The sequence below is a fragment of the Molothrus aeneus genome, chromosome 2, assembly GCF_037042795.1.
Source record: "Molothrus aeneus isolate 106 chromosome 2, BPBGC_Maene_1.0, whole genome shotgun sequence".
Taxonomy (NCBI): Eukaryota; Metazoa; Chordata; class Aves; order Passeriformes; family Icteridae; genus Molothrus; species Molothrus aeneus.
Genome location: NC_089647.1, coordinates 26,435,629 through 26,450,078, shown reverse-complemented (window position 1 = coordinate 26,450,078; position 14,450 = coordinate 26,435,629). Strand labels below are relative to the sequence as shown.

Genomic DNA, 14,450 nt, shown 5'->3' with positions numbered 1-14,450 from the left:
TGAGAAGGGCAAAGACCACTGAGATGTAAATACGGAGGAGTATAGCCTGCTAAATATGTGAAGTTAGTGTTCTTTTAGGGCAGGTAGAGTCTCAGTTGGAGTATTGTGTCCAGTTGTGGATACTGCACTTCAAGAAAAACTTGAGCCACTCTGAAAGTTTTAAGGAAAGCATGAAGAAAGATTACAGGTCTTGAAAACTTAACCAGTGGGAAATATTTAAAATAATTAGTTTGGGTTTCTTTGATCTTGAGTTGAGAGACAGAATAGCCTTCTGTAAAGACCTAAAAATAACCATCATCTATTATGTGAGCTTGTATCATCAGAGGTATTTAGAAGTAAACTGATTTTCTGCAGTAGTGATTCAAGTCAGTCTCTGGGAAAATGTCAGTAAGGCTAAGCAAGGTAAAGCCCTGGAACAGTTTACCAGGAAACCTCCAGCCCTGGAAATTTTTAGAATACCTTACATTAGAATTTTTTGCTAACGGTATAGTTATACTTGATTATTGTTTTCACCATTAGACAGGGAGCAGTAGATGACAACTGAGGATTACTTCTGCCCTATTCTGTGACTTCTACCTCATGATGCTGTGACTACAATCTTAGAGTATTGAGAGTAGCCTTAATTACCAGTAATATTATGTAAATTAACTGTAAAATATACAGCATCTTTTATGTTGAAAAACAGATGGCAAAACATCTGCCATTTCCCCCCTGTATTTCTCTTCCTAAAAAGCAAGACTATGGAATAATACCAGGACAAGTTCTCTCTGTTACCTATGTCTGCTACCCAAAACTTTTTTCATCTTATGACTACTGGCATAGTGTAGTCTATTGTTACATAGGTTTTTGAGGGGATGATTCTTCAAGGTGAATGAAAGATAGCATAATCAAAGAAAATAACTAATATTTCCACTTCTGAATCCATAAACTCTGAAAATGGTAAATATGAGTAGTAGACAGCACTAAAAAAAAAAAAAACAAACCACTGTTAAAATGGAATCTATACAGACTAAATCTGTACTCTCATTTTTTCTTTATTATTTTAAAATGTGGACTAGAACCTAATTAATTTTTCATTCTGTAGATGGAAATGCAAGAACCAGTTCCCCAAGCACAAGAGGTGCCAGATGCTCCTGCTTTTCCGAGTTTGAATGTCTCCTGTCCCAACGGACTTGTATTAACTTTCCTCGGTGAAAGGTTTCGAGGTTAGTTTTCTGAGACACTGCAAAGTAAGGAATTTCAGAGAAGCTAAGACTACAGAAGAAAATTATTTCTTCATTGATGGGTTTAGATGTAACTCTAATATTTTCAATATGTCAGAATGCTAAGTCTGTCATAATGTCTATTTCATAGTATTTGCAACGTGAATAATATGATTTTATTCAAACAAATATGAAATCTAGAATCACGAGTTGTTGAACATAAAAGATTGAGGGGAAGGAAGTAGCAACCCTAAAAAGCCCTTAGGAGTCATGTTGGATAATTATTTGAATATGTACATAGATTGGAATACTAAAGAAAAACAAGCAAATTCAATAAGTAAATACATATATATAGAGGAATCTTGAATGATAGCAGGAAGATGGTTACATTACCCATGTCTGCACTTCCTTTGAAAGCATATGTACTTAAGTCCCCAAGACAAAATGTTAATAATTTGAAAGATTCAGGGAAGAATGGCTAGAATGATTAAAGCATCAGAAGATGTATCTTATAATGAGCTCATTTCACCAGAGAACTCCATTTAAGCACCAAAGAAAAGGTCAAAGGAGTGACTAGTGCCAGCCTGGAAGTACAAGAAAACAGAATTTTGGTGATAGCTGGTAAACACAGTATACAAAGTTATTACAATTTTCAGGGGCTTGAAACTGAAAACTAGGACTTTGTACTAGGTTTAAGTTATACTCATTTGGTAAAAATGTTACACTCATAAATGGTAAGAATGATTAACAAAACTAACCAAGGCTGTGATGGAGTCCCTGCTGCTGGTTGTTTTACAATCGGGGGGTTTTTGTGGCTTTTCTAAAAGATGCAATCAGTTTCTTTTCTAAAAGATGCAATCAGTTTCAAACTTCACAGAAGTCCTTTGGTTTATGCCATCCAGTACATACAGAGAAAACACCCAGAATAAGCCTTTCTGCCCTTATCATTGGATTTCCTTTAGAAGACTGATAGGGTATATGGACACTTTAAAGCTTCTGTGCCTGACAAATATTCTGCAATAATTATTTTCTGCAGTGTTTTTGAAAATCACTGTTAGATTCATCTTTGCATGTTCTAAACTGTAGTAAATCTTGGGGTTTTTTAGTCATGCTGTTAGGTTTTGAATGAGAGAAATGTGAATTTTGTTGTCGTCTAGTTAATTCTAAGAACAGCCATGTACAGATGTCATTTAATACCTATGTACAACAAATCTGTACAGCTCAGTAAATGTGCTCTGATTAATCTGGTATGAAGTAATGAACATGGAGAGTGTTCTCAAAGATACATAATTTGGCAAGAAGCATAACTTGAAATGCTGAGTAGTTGAGGTGAACAGAGCAATTACAGACACTTCATTGGAGTCTCTCAATAAAATTACCATAATTATACCCCTTAGCATACTCAAAACACTGCCATCATTTAATCTAAGAAATTTACTTGCTCAATCAGACAGAATATATTACTTGGGTTTCTCTACAAATTCAAACTTGGTGAAACTCAGGGGTTTTTTTCACCTTTATGGGCAGTTAGGGAATTCCTCTCACATGATGTTAGTCTTCCAAAAGTTTAGCACCCATAAGAAATCCATCTTTACATTCCCTTTGTTTTCATTTGGAAAGACAGCCACCTTCACAAGAGGATGCAAAGTGTCTGAGTAGGTGACTGTTTTGAACTTTGCTCTGAAATCAGGGTCTGTCTTTTACTCTGTGGATTACAAATTCAGCCAAGGAGGGTTAGTCTCACCTAAGTTGCACATCTTCTGTCGACATCACAGTGCTGGGTGTGTAGCACTGTTTGAATGTGTGCATGCAGTACTAATTCAAAGTTTGCTTTCAGATTTGAAAGGTGAAGCCACTGCCACTGAAGCAAAGAAAGAGACAGTAGAGGAAGGTAAAGCCAAAGCAGATGAAGAAGAGAAGGAAAAGGTTATGCCAGGTGGAGAGAAGGAAGAGGTTATGCCAAGTGGAGAGGAGGAACATCAGGTTACAGAAGGTGAAATAAAGCAGGAAGACACCAAAAGTGAACAGGCTAAGTGGCCTCCTCTGGAAATTATGGTTAGACAGAGTTATCCCCAAAAGGTAAAGGACTCTCATCTTTATTCACCTCCAGCGAGGCAAAAAGAGCAAGAGGTGTCAAGAGTCATCACTAGTCAAGGAACTGTCATAAAGCACCTGATGGATGGATCTACCCAGGTATGTTTGGTAGAATTCATTGCAAGCACTGCACTTTAGTACAGTTCAATGAAATGGAAGGTGATTACCCTTAAACTTGTTTTTGTCTACTGAGATTGAGAAGTGTCCAGTTTGTAGATGATGGAGTTAAGTAATACTGAATTATGCAACCATGTCAAGTCTAAAGTACTCTAGGCTTTGTTCAGAGTCAGAACTTAGGGAGATTTAAGTATGAAAATTACAGGCACTAAAAGGTTTTAGGCAACTTTGTGATTAGGTAATAGCTGAATATGGTTCAGAGAACTGCATTCCTAAACTTAAGCTTCTGAAGTGTGGATTAGTTCAGCTTTGAGTATTTTTGGCAATATGAAAGCATTCATATATTTTTTTCAGTTCAAACACTCATATGGGATCCAGAAAAGACATGAGCTCCTGTAGACACATTTCCCCTAAATTTTCAGGGGGAAAGTCTGCATATTCCTAAGTACCTGCTTTGTTTACACATATTTTTGTTGTGTAGAATTCTGTTACAGTTTAGGTGCTATAAGCTATCTTTGCAAATATTATAATCAATCCACAAGCAACTTTTTTTTCTTAACTCTGACTCTCATGTAGTTAGCAAACAGATTAAAGAGGAGTCATCTAATTTGACTCAGAATCTGTCAAATAATTCCTTATTTCCAGAATTTCTTTTTCCTGTCTAAGTAGACCACAATGCCTAGTGTAAGTTCTTTACATTTATTCATCACACTAGATGTTAAAACATTTTGCCAGGATTCCTGAGAAATATATCCATTTCAGAAATAGCTGCTGTATGCCTATATATTCACAATATACTGTTTCCTGAGAGAAAAAATGTAGATCTTATATGCCTAAAATGATTTTGCAGTAGTCTTTGCTTAAAAAGATTATGAGTGCGTCCTTCTTTGAATTAACTTAATGTCTATGAGTCATCAGAAATTTATTGCATATGATAAGCATTCAAAAAAGAAGAAATAAATTATTCCTTACAGTAACAATTTCAAGAGTTGTTTCTATATGTTGTTCATTTCTTTTCTACATTTTACTGTATTTATAAATTAATTTAGGGATGGTTGGAGTAATTCTAGAGTTTATCTAGACACACAGAGAACATGCATATCAAGAGATGAGTGTAATGGATCTCAGAAACCAGATATAATTTGATGAGTAACCAAGACTTCTTTTTGTTGACTATCATAATGGCTAAAAAATTCACAGCACTTGTAGACATGTGTAATATTTCAGTACAGATCAATATGTCAATACAGATGCATTATCAATGCTACCAAAAAAAAGTCATTAACCTATGACCATTTGGTCAAAGAATAATCTTTACTGCTTATTTATATAACGCCTTTTTGTAATTGGAAGAGTCCCCATTAATTAGATCCACAGACTGCAGCAAATAGCACTCCTTCTGGCAGTGACAAATGGGATGAAATTTAACAAAACCAACTCCTGGATTCGACAGAGTGGGACAGAGTAATGCCAGGCACATGTACAAACCGGGAGAGGAGTCTGCAGAGCGCCCTGCAGGGAGGGCCCTGGGGGTGCTGGGGGCAGCAGCAGCTCAGTGAGAGCCAGCAGGGCGTGCTCGGGCAGCCCAGAGGGCAGGAACCGTGTCCTGGGGGCATCAAACACAGAGCACAGCCGGGCAGAGGGGGGATCATCCATCACCCGCTGTGCTCAGCGCTGCTGCGGCCTCACCCGGAGTGCTGGGAGCAGCTCTGGGCACCGCCACTCCAGAGGGGTGGGAAGGTCCTGCAGTGAGTCCAGAGAACAGCAAAGCTTGTGGAAGGGCTGGCAGGTGCATCCTGAGAGGAGTGGCTGAGGGCACTGGGCTTGTCTGCTTTGGAGAGCCAGGTGCTGAGTGTCAGCCTCCTGCTCTCTGCAGCTCCCTGACAGGGGAAGTGCAGAGGGAGGTGCTGATCCCTTCTCGCTGGAATCCACTGACAGGACAGATGGAAATGGCTCAAAGGAGCACTATGGGAGGTTCAGGCTGGAGGCTGGACATTGGGAAGCAGAAGAGTGGTCAGACACTGGAACAGGCTTGCTGGAAAGGTGGTTGATGCCCCAAGGTAGTCAGTGTTTAAGAGACATTTGATCAATGCCATTGACAAGATGCTTTAACTTGGTCAGCCCCGAAGTGGTCAGGCAGTTGGACCAGGTGATCATTGTAGGTCCCTTCCAACTGAAATAGTCTGTTCTATTAATTCTCTTCAAGATAGCTTCTTTATTTCTTGTATTCATTCTGAGAGATTTTACTTTTTTCCTCTTCATCGCCTACAGTATTGTAGTGACTATCACATTTGTGACACATTCTTTTAAGACTTTCTAGTGGTGTTTGAGTTTATTTTAACCTCTAGTATGTCCTTGATTTCTGTAGATTCTGTTTGCTGATGGCACAGTGAGTAATAGCCCTGATTCTGGTCCTGTCCTACCCCCACCTACGGATGAAATATGGAGGAAAGCTCCCTTAACAGAATCAGACCATTTATCTGAGACTAGCACAAAGAAAGGTAATATTTCTTGTGTTTTGGACAGATATAAAGTTAGTAGGGCTGATGATACTTAGTAAAGAGCATATTTCTTTAGTCTGAAAATTCTGTCAATGTGAAAATGCAATTTTATCTGTACTCAGCTGCTGCACACTGCTATGTTACCTTCATAGCAAATAATCTCTCTCCTACTCCAAATTTATTTTTCTTCTAACATGGTAGGACTCTAATAAGTAAAAGGTTGTGTAAGAACTTCATTGGTAGCAGAGTAAACACAAAGTCTTTTAAAAGAAATCCTTGTAGTGTTAAATCCTTACTTTTGTCTTACAGTTTTTAGTCTTTGTATTAAGAAATGCTTCTCTCACAGAGGATACATTTTTCTTTCTCACTCCGTGTATTCCAAGGCACCTACTATTGGTCTTTATCAATTGGTTGTATGGACATGTGCTTGGTGGTAATATAGCCATTCTTATTGTATTTTGACTGAGAATGAACCAAATAATGTTTACTTCATACCTCAGAGTGTAGGCCAAGATCACTGTCAGTATTAATTAGTACACAGAATAATTCTGACCTGTTGTATTAACATAAAATTTATTGGAAATAGGTGAATAAAAATTGCTGCCAAAGAGAAAGGTGTCTCAAAAAGAGACTTTCTGAGTCAAGTCCAGCCCTTTTTCTTAGGATATTCCTTTAGATACCTGCAAAGATGAGAACAACTCTGACAAACCGTTTTCTAATATGAATTCTCAGTATCTCTGACTAGTGTATGTCCTTTATTCCTTGTCCTTTATTTATGATCAGTTTTCACCTTCTCCCCTGCTTATTCTTGACAAATTTCTAGTAAAAGGTTTCATCTCTTTTTGGTCTCAGGGGTGCTTTTTTGCTAGATAATTGCTCTAAGTCTTTCAGCCTGCTCTCTGGACTACACTCTTGTCTTTTGCATACACTTTGTCTATTTTTCCTGAATATGGGAGACAAGAGTTCTATATAATATTCCTAATAAGATCTCTCCAATTGCCTTTCATAATGAGATCTTCATCCTTTTCTTCTGATGCACCATAGGACTGCTGGCATTAGCATGCTATATACTTTTTCTGTAAGAAGCACATTAGATAAGGCTAGTTCAAGATCATGTCTTTGAGTAGAAGGAGTTGTAATTTTCTTCTAGCCTGTCAAATAGTTCATTTTGCAATTCTGTCAAAAGCAATGTTCACAAACTGAACTTTACTGGTTTTGTCTTTTGCCTTAGAGAATATCAAGTCTGATACAGAAATTTTTGTTTTTGCAGGAAAAGGCAGTGACAAGACATCACTACCGTCACAGAAGTCTGATGAGTTTGAAAAGGCCAGTTCTACACAACCTAAGGCAGGAACCTGGATAACAACAACTCCATTAGGCATTCTAGTGGGCACAGAGGGTGCCACAAGAATGGATCTGAAGCCACTCTTAATGTATCAGGCCACGAACCCAGCTGATGGAATGGTATTAACTGCTTTGGTGTTACTGTAGCACTCTCTATAAGCTAAGAGACAGGGCTAGCAATCATAAGTTGCAGTATTTGTTCTTTTAAAACATCCTACACTGTTAGAAATGCAGTAGCTTTAGATTTTGAAGAAAATGGAGTTCCTCTGTCTCCCAAGTAGATGACAATGTGGTAGGCAAGCTTCTTTAGTGCTTCAGTCCTGACCCCTTATATTGTTGGCGCTGCTGTCACAAGTATCACAGTGCCAATATAAATGAGTAGTCCTTCATTCTTTCAGATTATGACTGTACGAGAAGATGAAGTGATAATTGTTGAAAAGCCAGATGGTAACAAAGTAGTAGAACATGCTGATGGTACCAGGATAACAACTTTTTATGAAAAATGTGAAGACCTTTCTGTACCAGAGGGTAGTGTGGAAACAGGTAATATCTAAAGGGGAGTACTTACTATTCTTGCACGTAATATTTTGTGAAGCAGAAAGTTGTCAAAATATATACTAAAAGTGGTTTATACCAGTAGCCTAGATAATTGATCCACTAGTGCAGTCTAGGCTTAGTTTGTTTACTTTCTTTCAGCAGTATATTCAATGCAAAAATTATACTGTTGCAAGTAATTTAATTTCCTTCTTTCGTACCTGTATGGTCCTCCATCACCATGAGACCACAGTGCCAGGGTTTTAGTGATTTCATTGCCCTCTCTCCCCTACCCTAATAATAACAAGGAAGTTGTTGAGTTTTAACTGAAGAGGTATGAAAGGACCAAGGCATCCTTCTATTCCCCAGTGAAGCCATGGACTCACCAGCCTTGGAGATACTAAATATCTGAATATGGCTGTGGAAAATGGCCTGCCAAGAAAAGTGAAACTTGTATTTGCCTAAAATAAGTGGGGCTAAAGGTCATCTGTGACTCTTCTGGCTGGTGGTGTATTCTGTATGACTGCTTCATTTGCAAGACAAGTCCTGTCCTCCTTAATTAAACTGAAGGGGACATTTACTGTGTGGGTGTCTGGACTGTTCAAACACAGTGTAGGGAAAGACCATTATTGATTTTGCAGAAAATGTTCAGGGACATCTCCCTGTGGGATTTCAAAAGTCAAAATCCCTTGAACTGGCCTATCTCTTCAATGGAAAGGCAATAACCAGATTAACATGCCTTTTATCATTTGTTTTCCAAGATTTGTGTTGCTGAATAGGAATTTCTTCACATTTTAGAGTTTGTATTACAGGCACAAAGAATTTCAGTGATCCAACTTGTATATTACAAATATGCAGATCATTATGGTTAGTACCATACTTGATACATTAGAGTGTACTTTCCTGGCCAGCTACAGATGGTTACAGATATTTTTTACTGTTGGGTTTTCCTATATTGAATTCACAGTCCAGAACTTAAAAGATTGCATATTGTTTACATAATGTAAAAATATGTGATAAAGGATGCTATGAAGTTTATGAAGGTCTTGCACTGAAAAGATAAAGATCCAGAACTATGAGAGAAAAAGCAAATTGAATCCTAAGACATATCCATGATTCTTGTGCTCCTGTCTCATTGTTCTGCATTAATTCTTAGGTGAACCCTCAGATGCCATCGCAAAGAAGCGCAAAGGTACACGAGTAGAGAATCCTGAGTTTGCTACTGTTATAACAAATTGTGAGGATGGTACCTGTTGTACTATCTTTGGAGATGGGACATCTATTGTAGCAAAGCCACAGGGAACATATCAGGTGGGAATTATTTTTCGTTTGTGACAGTGATGTTTAATCTCTGTGTTCCAAGTTCCCTGCCATTAGCAGCTCTCATCTTCATTACCTCCCTTCTCTGTAGTCTTCACTAGTCCCTATTCCTCTATCTCTTTCATACTCTGCCAATGTTTAGATACTTACTCACAAATGTACAGTGTATTTAAATCACAGTCTTAAATCTCCTGAAGTTAAATATCACAGAGACTCAGATAAGCCTACCTCATATTCCTTCTTTCTCCCCTTTGATTCCTCTAAAGTGGATGATTCAGCATTGAATGTCTGAAAGCTGTCCTCTTGATTTTTATCTGTTCTTCATTTTCACAGTATCTTTAAATTAAAATTTTCACCTTTGAGGATTGAACCTCTTCCCTTTTTGCTGTCATAGGTTTTACCCAGAAAGGGAGGCTTTCTTTTCTTTGATGAAGATTGCTCAGCAGTTTATAGCCATGAAGTTTATGATTTCAGCAGCAAGGAAGAAGAGAAACAAGCAGGGAGATACATTATGAAACACACTTCCAGCACTATTTGTGAGATGATGGATCCTGAAGGAAATACTTTCAAGGTAAAATACATGGAAGAAAACAAGTTTTTGCATTCTATTATAAACTTCTCTCAAAGTCAAACTGTAACCTTGTAATCAGGTCTCTGATATCTTCTTGACTGTGTGATAGATATTCTTTTTTTATATTTATCCCTCTTTAGAGAGACTGAAACAGAACACATGGTGTACAATTTAGCTCACCTTTAATTAGCATCATTTGTACTATAGCAAATAATCAGCTCTGCAAGTGAGGATTAAAAACTAGGTGGTGTCAGATTCAGTTAGTGGACTGTGCTTTGAATCACCCTTATTTAAATTGGATCTTGAAAAAGGCATTATTATTCCTTTTTAGGTCATTGTTGGTTATCTTGCTTATTCAAACAAGAATGTTAATGTTACCTTAGTTAATAAGCACATAGTATTTTCAAGAAGGAAAATACTGTTGAAGTTCACTCAGTAGGTATACAGCAATGTCTGTCTTGACTATTACAGTTACCTGGCTTGACCAGTGAGTGAGTATTTTTGTGTAACAGTCCTTGGGAATTTATTAAATACCAGCATGTGATATTAGTATTTATGATACAGCATGTCTTTCAAGAAATGTTGTGGGGGTTTTACTGTCCTGTCAGTTTTCCTCTTTATTTCTTTTTCCTGTGAGTTTCCAGTCGCTCATTGTGAAATGTGTTTTTCTGTCTCTTTCACTGGGCTAGGCTATGTTAAAGTTCTCCAGCAAGTCACTGTTTTAAAAGTATCTTTTAACTCAAGTAATTTCACATAATTTCTGCTATAGGTCCTGGCTGATGGCAGCACAGATGTGTGTGTTCCCAGCAGTGGCTCTGATGACAAGGAGGACAGGAGTCCAGCAGCAGATGATGTTAACAAACCTATCACTGATAATGAGCATGTCCCCAGGTAAACTGCATTGCATTCATAGGTTAACACTTTTCTTCATAGTATTTTACAGAGTTCATGGATTTGTGCTCCCTTTGCTCAGTACTCTGTATTTGCACATTTGATGCCATCATGCTGGAGTTCTGCTCTCTTGATAGAGCCCCATTCATATGTTTGGCTGTGCAGGTTTTTCATCATCTCTGCGGATGGTTCTGGAACGGAGCTCCTGCGAACAAAGGATGTACACGAGTATATGGCTGAGGCCTGCAGTGATCCTGCCACTGCAGTCTTGCAGGATCTTGTACAAGAACAGCCAGGTAGAAAAGGTTTCTTCTCTGACAGACTACTAATAGAAAGAATTGAAAAGTTTCAAAACTCTTATACGGGCAGGAAATGTTTTTACCCTTGTAAATAAGTGTCCACACTTCTAGGATTGAAAGAAAGGAGTTTAGGGGAAAACTCTGGGAAGCAGAGAATTAACTGAAGGACACTGTTAAGGGATAAGTGAACTAACAAATGGCATATCCTTATCCACTCTCAGTCACACAAATAAAAGTGATTACCAACTAAATATATTCTTTGTGTTTATAATTTAAAAAGCTGAATGTATCACAGTCTCCATTAGTGATGTAGCAATGAGGAGAATGATGCCCTGATGTTGACCTTTAGGCTGTCTGTTGGAAAGGATACACATTAAAAAGCTGAAAAAACATGACTGGAATAGCCAATACTACATGGTACCAACCACCATGTAGTAGCAATGCAAGAAATTATGTCCTGGAATTGTTGGTTGTCATTTTAAAGGTAATTAGATCTGCTGTGTTTCTATAAAAGACACTGGTGTAACAGGTAGTTGCTAACAACAAAATATCTTTAAAAGAGAAGAAAGTATGGTTCCCCTGGATATGAGAGGATAATAAGTTAAGTTTGCTTCAAGCCATAAAGTCCTAAGACATATTTCTCATAGATTTATGTCATAAGCATATGACATAAAACAGCTTTCCCAGTTACTACTCTTATAAAGTGTGGCACATATTTAAATACTTTTATTCACACAAATGACTGGTTCCCCATTGCAGAAACCAAATGAAGTCATTATGCTGTGGGAAAAAAGAAAAAAGAAGGGACATGGAGGGAGCCAGAAAAATGCAGAAGATGAAAAGATCAGAAAGATAGAGAGGATACATACCCAGTCAAAATCCCAGTCAAAAAAATTTACTTACAACCAGCAATCGTTTGTAATAGTAGCACATCTGATTTTCCAGACTTCCCGCTCCACCTTTCACAATACTGGCTCTATTTGCCTTTACAGCAAAGTTTCACAATTTTGTATCATTGTGACAAAGTACCTCAGTGCTGATATCCATTTTGAAGGTCACCCGTAGGATGGATCATAGTAGATTAAGTAATTTTTGGGTTGGGCTGGAAAAAATATTTTGAAGAACATTAAAATTTATTCTAACAATACAAATAAATCATCTCTAAGGGAATCCATCCAGTGATCAGGGCATGAAGTATAAAATACAGTGAAGAATTATGCATATTCTGAATATGTTGTACTACTTCTGAGATTAGTATTCAGTACTCATGGGTCAATGCTGTGCTCTTCCTTGTTTGGGCTAATCCCCACACTATAAAAGTGAGCTGTTAACCAAGAATCAAAGCAAGTAGCATAAGCAATTTATTGTTAAAAATGGGCTGAGTAAGCTGAACTTGTACCACTATTCTATAATCAACACAGGGATCTGATATTATCTGTAGCCATGTAGCCATGGAAACAAGGACTCTTATCTGTTAGTAATAAGATTTTTTTTAGATAGGTGTTTTTTTCTGTAGGTCTGAGACACTTTTTTTTTTTAATTTGAACTGGTTCTTAGCAAAATGTGTCTTTAAACCAGGTGTTTTAAGTATTACTGTCCTCCGGCCTATGGCTGAAGCATCGCCCTGGGTAATGAAGAAAGAACCAGAGAGTATTGTTCCTCCATATCTACAGCCAAAGACTCAGGAAGAATCTTCTCCTCGTGAGGTATAATTGTTTCAAAACTGTCTTTTCATGTTAAAGCAATAGATGTTTGTCTCTGTGGGGAAATGAAGCTCTAAACATTGTGAATGTTAAATTCAATTTATTAAGCAGACAGAGCAAATGGTAGGCTGTGTCAGGGAATGTATGGTCCCAGTCTTTTACACTTAGTGAAGGGATTAACAATTTTAAGGAGAGTTTATCTTAGCAGATGAAGATGGTTTAGGATGGATAAATTGTTCCCAGGAATCTACTGGCTTTATTGTCTAGGTCTGTGACATGCCTTTCAACTGAGACATATTGCCAATAAGTGCATTTTTGGGTTTTGCTCTTTTTGTTTGCTCCTCTCTGTTCAGGGGGAGATCAAAGGTCCCCTAGTGAGAAGGTGTGCCTGGAAGGGTCTCAGCATTGGAGAAGCACGTGTGTCCTTGCCAGACCCTGTGCGAAAATGTCCCAAAAAACTGCAGATCCGCCAGCTATTCCAGTATAAGCCACTCTGTGATGAACTAAGAGAAAAACTGCATCTTTCCCTCAAGGTAGTTCAACCACATTTATTCATTCTTCCAGTAAGCAATAGAGAACAAACAAGTAGACAAATTGGGTGTGATAAATGTGAAGTATATACCTGAGAAAAATCTACTATGCTTGAAGAACAATTATTTCATACATAGACAGGTGCTGTAAGTGTTTTTCTGAAAAAGTTCAATTGTTTCATTTACCTCTTATGAAACCTAGTTTTCTGAGCAAATACATGAGATCCAATCCAGCATACATGACAGACAGTACTCTAACATATAATTTCCTTGCTGTCAATATTGATATCTGTTACTTCACTTTTATTTTGCTTAGGGTTTGTTTTCCTTCAAAAAGCCTTAAGAATTTAAATCTATAAAGCTGAACAAGAATTTCTAGCTCACCATAATTCTGCAAGTAACTTGGTCACTGAGACACTGAGACACACTCTCGTCTTGGTTATGTATTTTTTTCATAAATCAGTGTAGACCATTTCCAGGTTTCAGTCTGAGTTTGTTACTCTATCCATGTCTAGGAAATAGCTGTGTAGCCTTCTGACAAGGTTTGTGGTCATCCCTCCTTAGTGACTCGCTCACAGCAGGGTGCAAGCTAGACCTCCTGTGCCAGTGTTCTGAGATGGTGTCCAAAAAGGACCAGCTTTGCCCTTCTCAGTGTTGGTGTAAAACATTCCTTTATTTAATTCACATTGTGAAGATGCTCTTAGAAGAGATTTTAGAGTCAAAACCCCATTATTACTTAGGAATTAGAGAATAACAAAATATATGTGTCCTGTAATTTATTCATTTAAACTATTTTGATAATGGCATTGCAGACTGAATTTGTAAGTTAACAGCATGTGACATGTGTGAAGGTAGTAGTATATTGTAGCCATTTATATAATTTTTCCCCCACATTACATTTCAAAGAAAACATGCTTGCAATAGAAAAACATTGACAGCTGGCCAGCCCAGACATGTTTGGGATATTCAAGTCTATCAGAATGAAATGTTACCAGTTTTTCAGTCTATAAATATATTAAAATTATTCTTTAATTTGCATACAGATCTTTCAAAGGCAAACAGTGTAAGAAAAGTTCCACGCCAAAATGGCAAGGGAAGTCTATTAATCACCCAGATATATTGTTGATTTTTAGAGAAAGATGAATGCTGTTTATTACACTGGGAAGGAAGAACTGCAATTACTAGCACTGAAAAAACAGTTGCAACAATTGCATAAATGTGCAATGAAAATACCCTCATTGCTCATAAATCAATATTTAATTAATTCTTTTTTCTTCCAGAATGAAGTGTCTTAAATCTTTAGCCTCACCTTCACTTTGTCAGAGCAAAATCAAGATTTAAGGA

At 37.5% G+C, this 14,450-nt stretch overlaps 1 protein-coding gene across 1 annotated transcript in view; it reads left to right on the top strand.

The window, feature by feature from the left end:
• Window positions 1–14,450, top strand: part of SPAG17 (sperm associated antigen 17) — an 89,166-nt gene that overhangs the window by 60,485 nt on the left and 14,231 nt on the right. Inside the window, exons 25-35 of the mRNA XM_066569620.1 lie at window positions 1,085–1,205; window positions 3,040–3,395; window positions 5,782–5,914; window positions 7,185–7,378; window positions 7,657–7,801; window positions 8,949–9,103; window positions 9,507–9,683; window positions 10,453–10,574; window positions 10,740–10,870; window positions 12,452–12,579; window positions 12,930–13,109. Of these exons, the coding sequence (XP_066425717.1) occupies window positions 1,085–1,205; window positions 3,040–3,395; window positions 5,782–5,914; window positions 7,185–7,378; window positions 7,657–7,801; window positions 8,949–9,103; window positions 9,507–9,683; window positions 10,453–10,574; window positions 10,740–10,870; window positions 12,452–12,579; window positions 12,930–13,109 (1,842 nt within the window). The remainder of the gene's footprint in view (window positions 1–1,084; window positions 1,206–3,039; window positions 3,396–5,781; window positions 5,915–7,184; window positions 7,379–7,656; window positions 7,802–8,948; window positions 9,104–9,506; window positions 9,684–10,452; window positions 10,575–10,739; window positions 10,871–12,451; window positions 12,580–12,929; window positions 13,110–14,450) is intronic.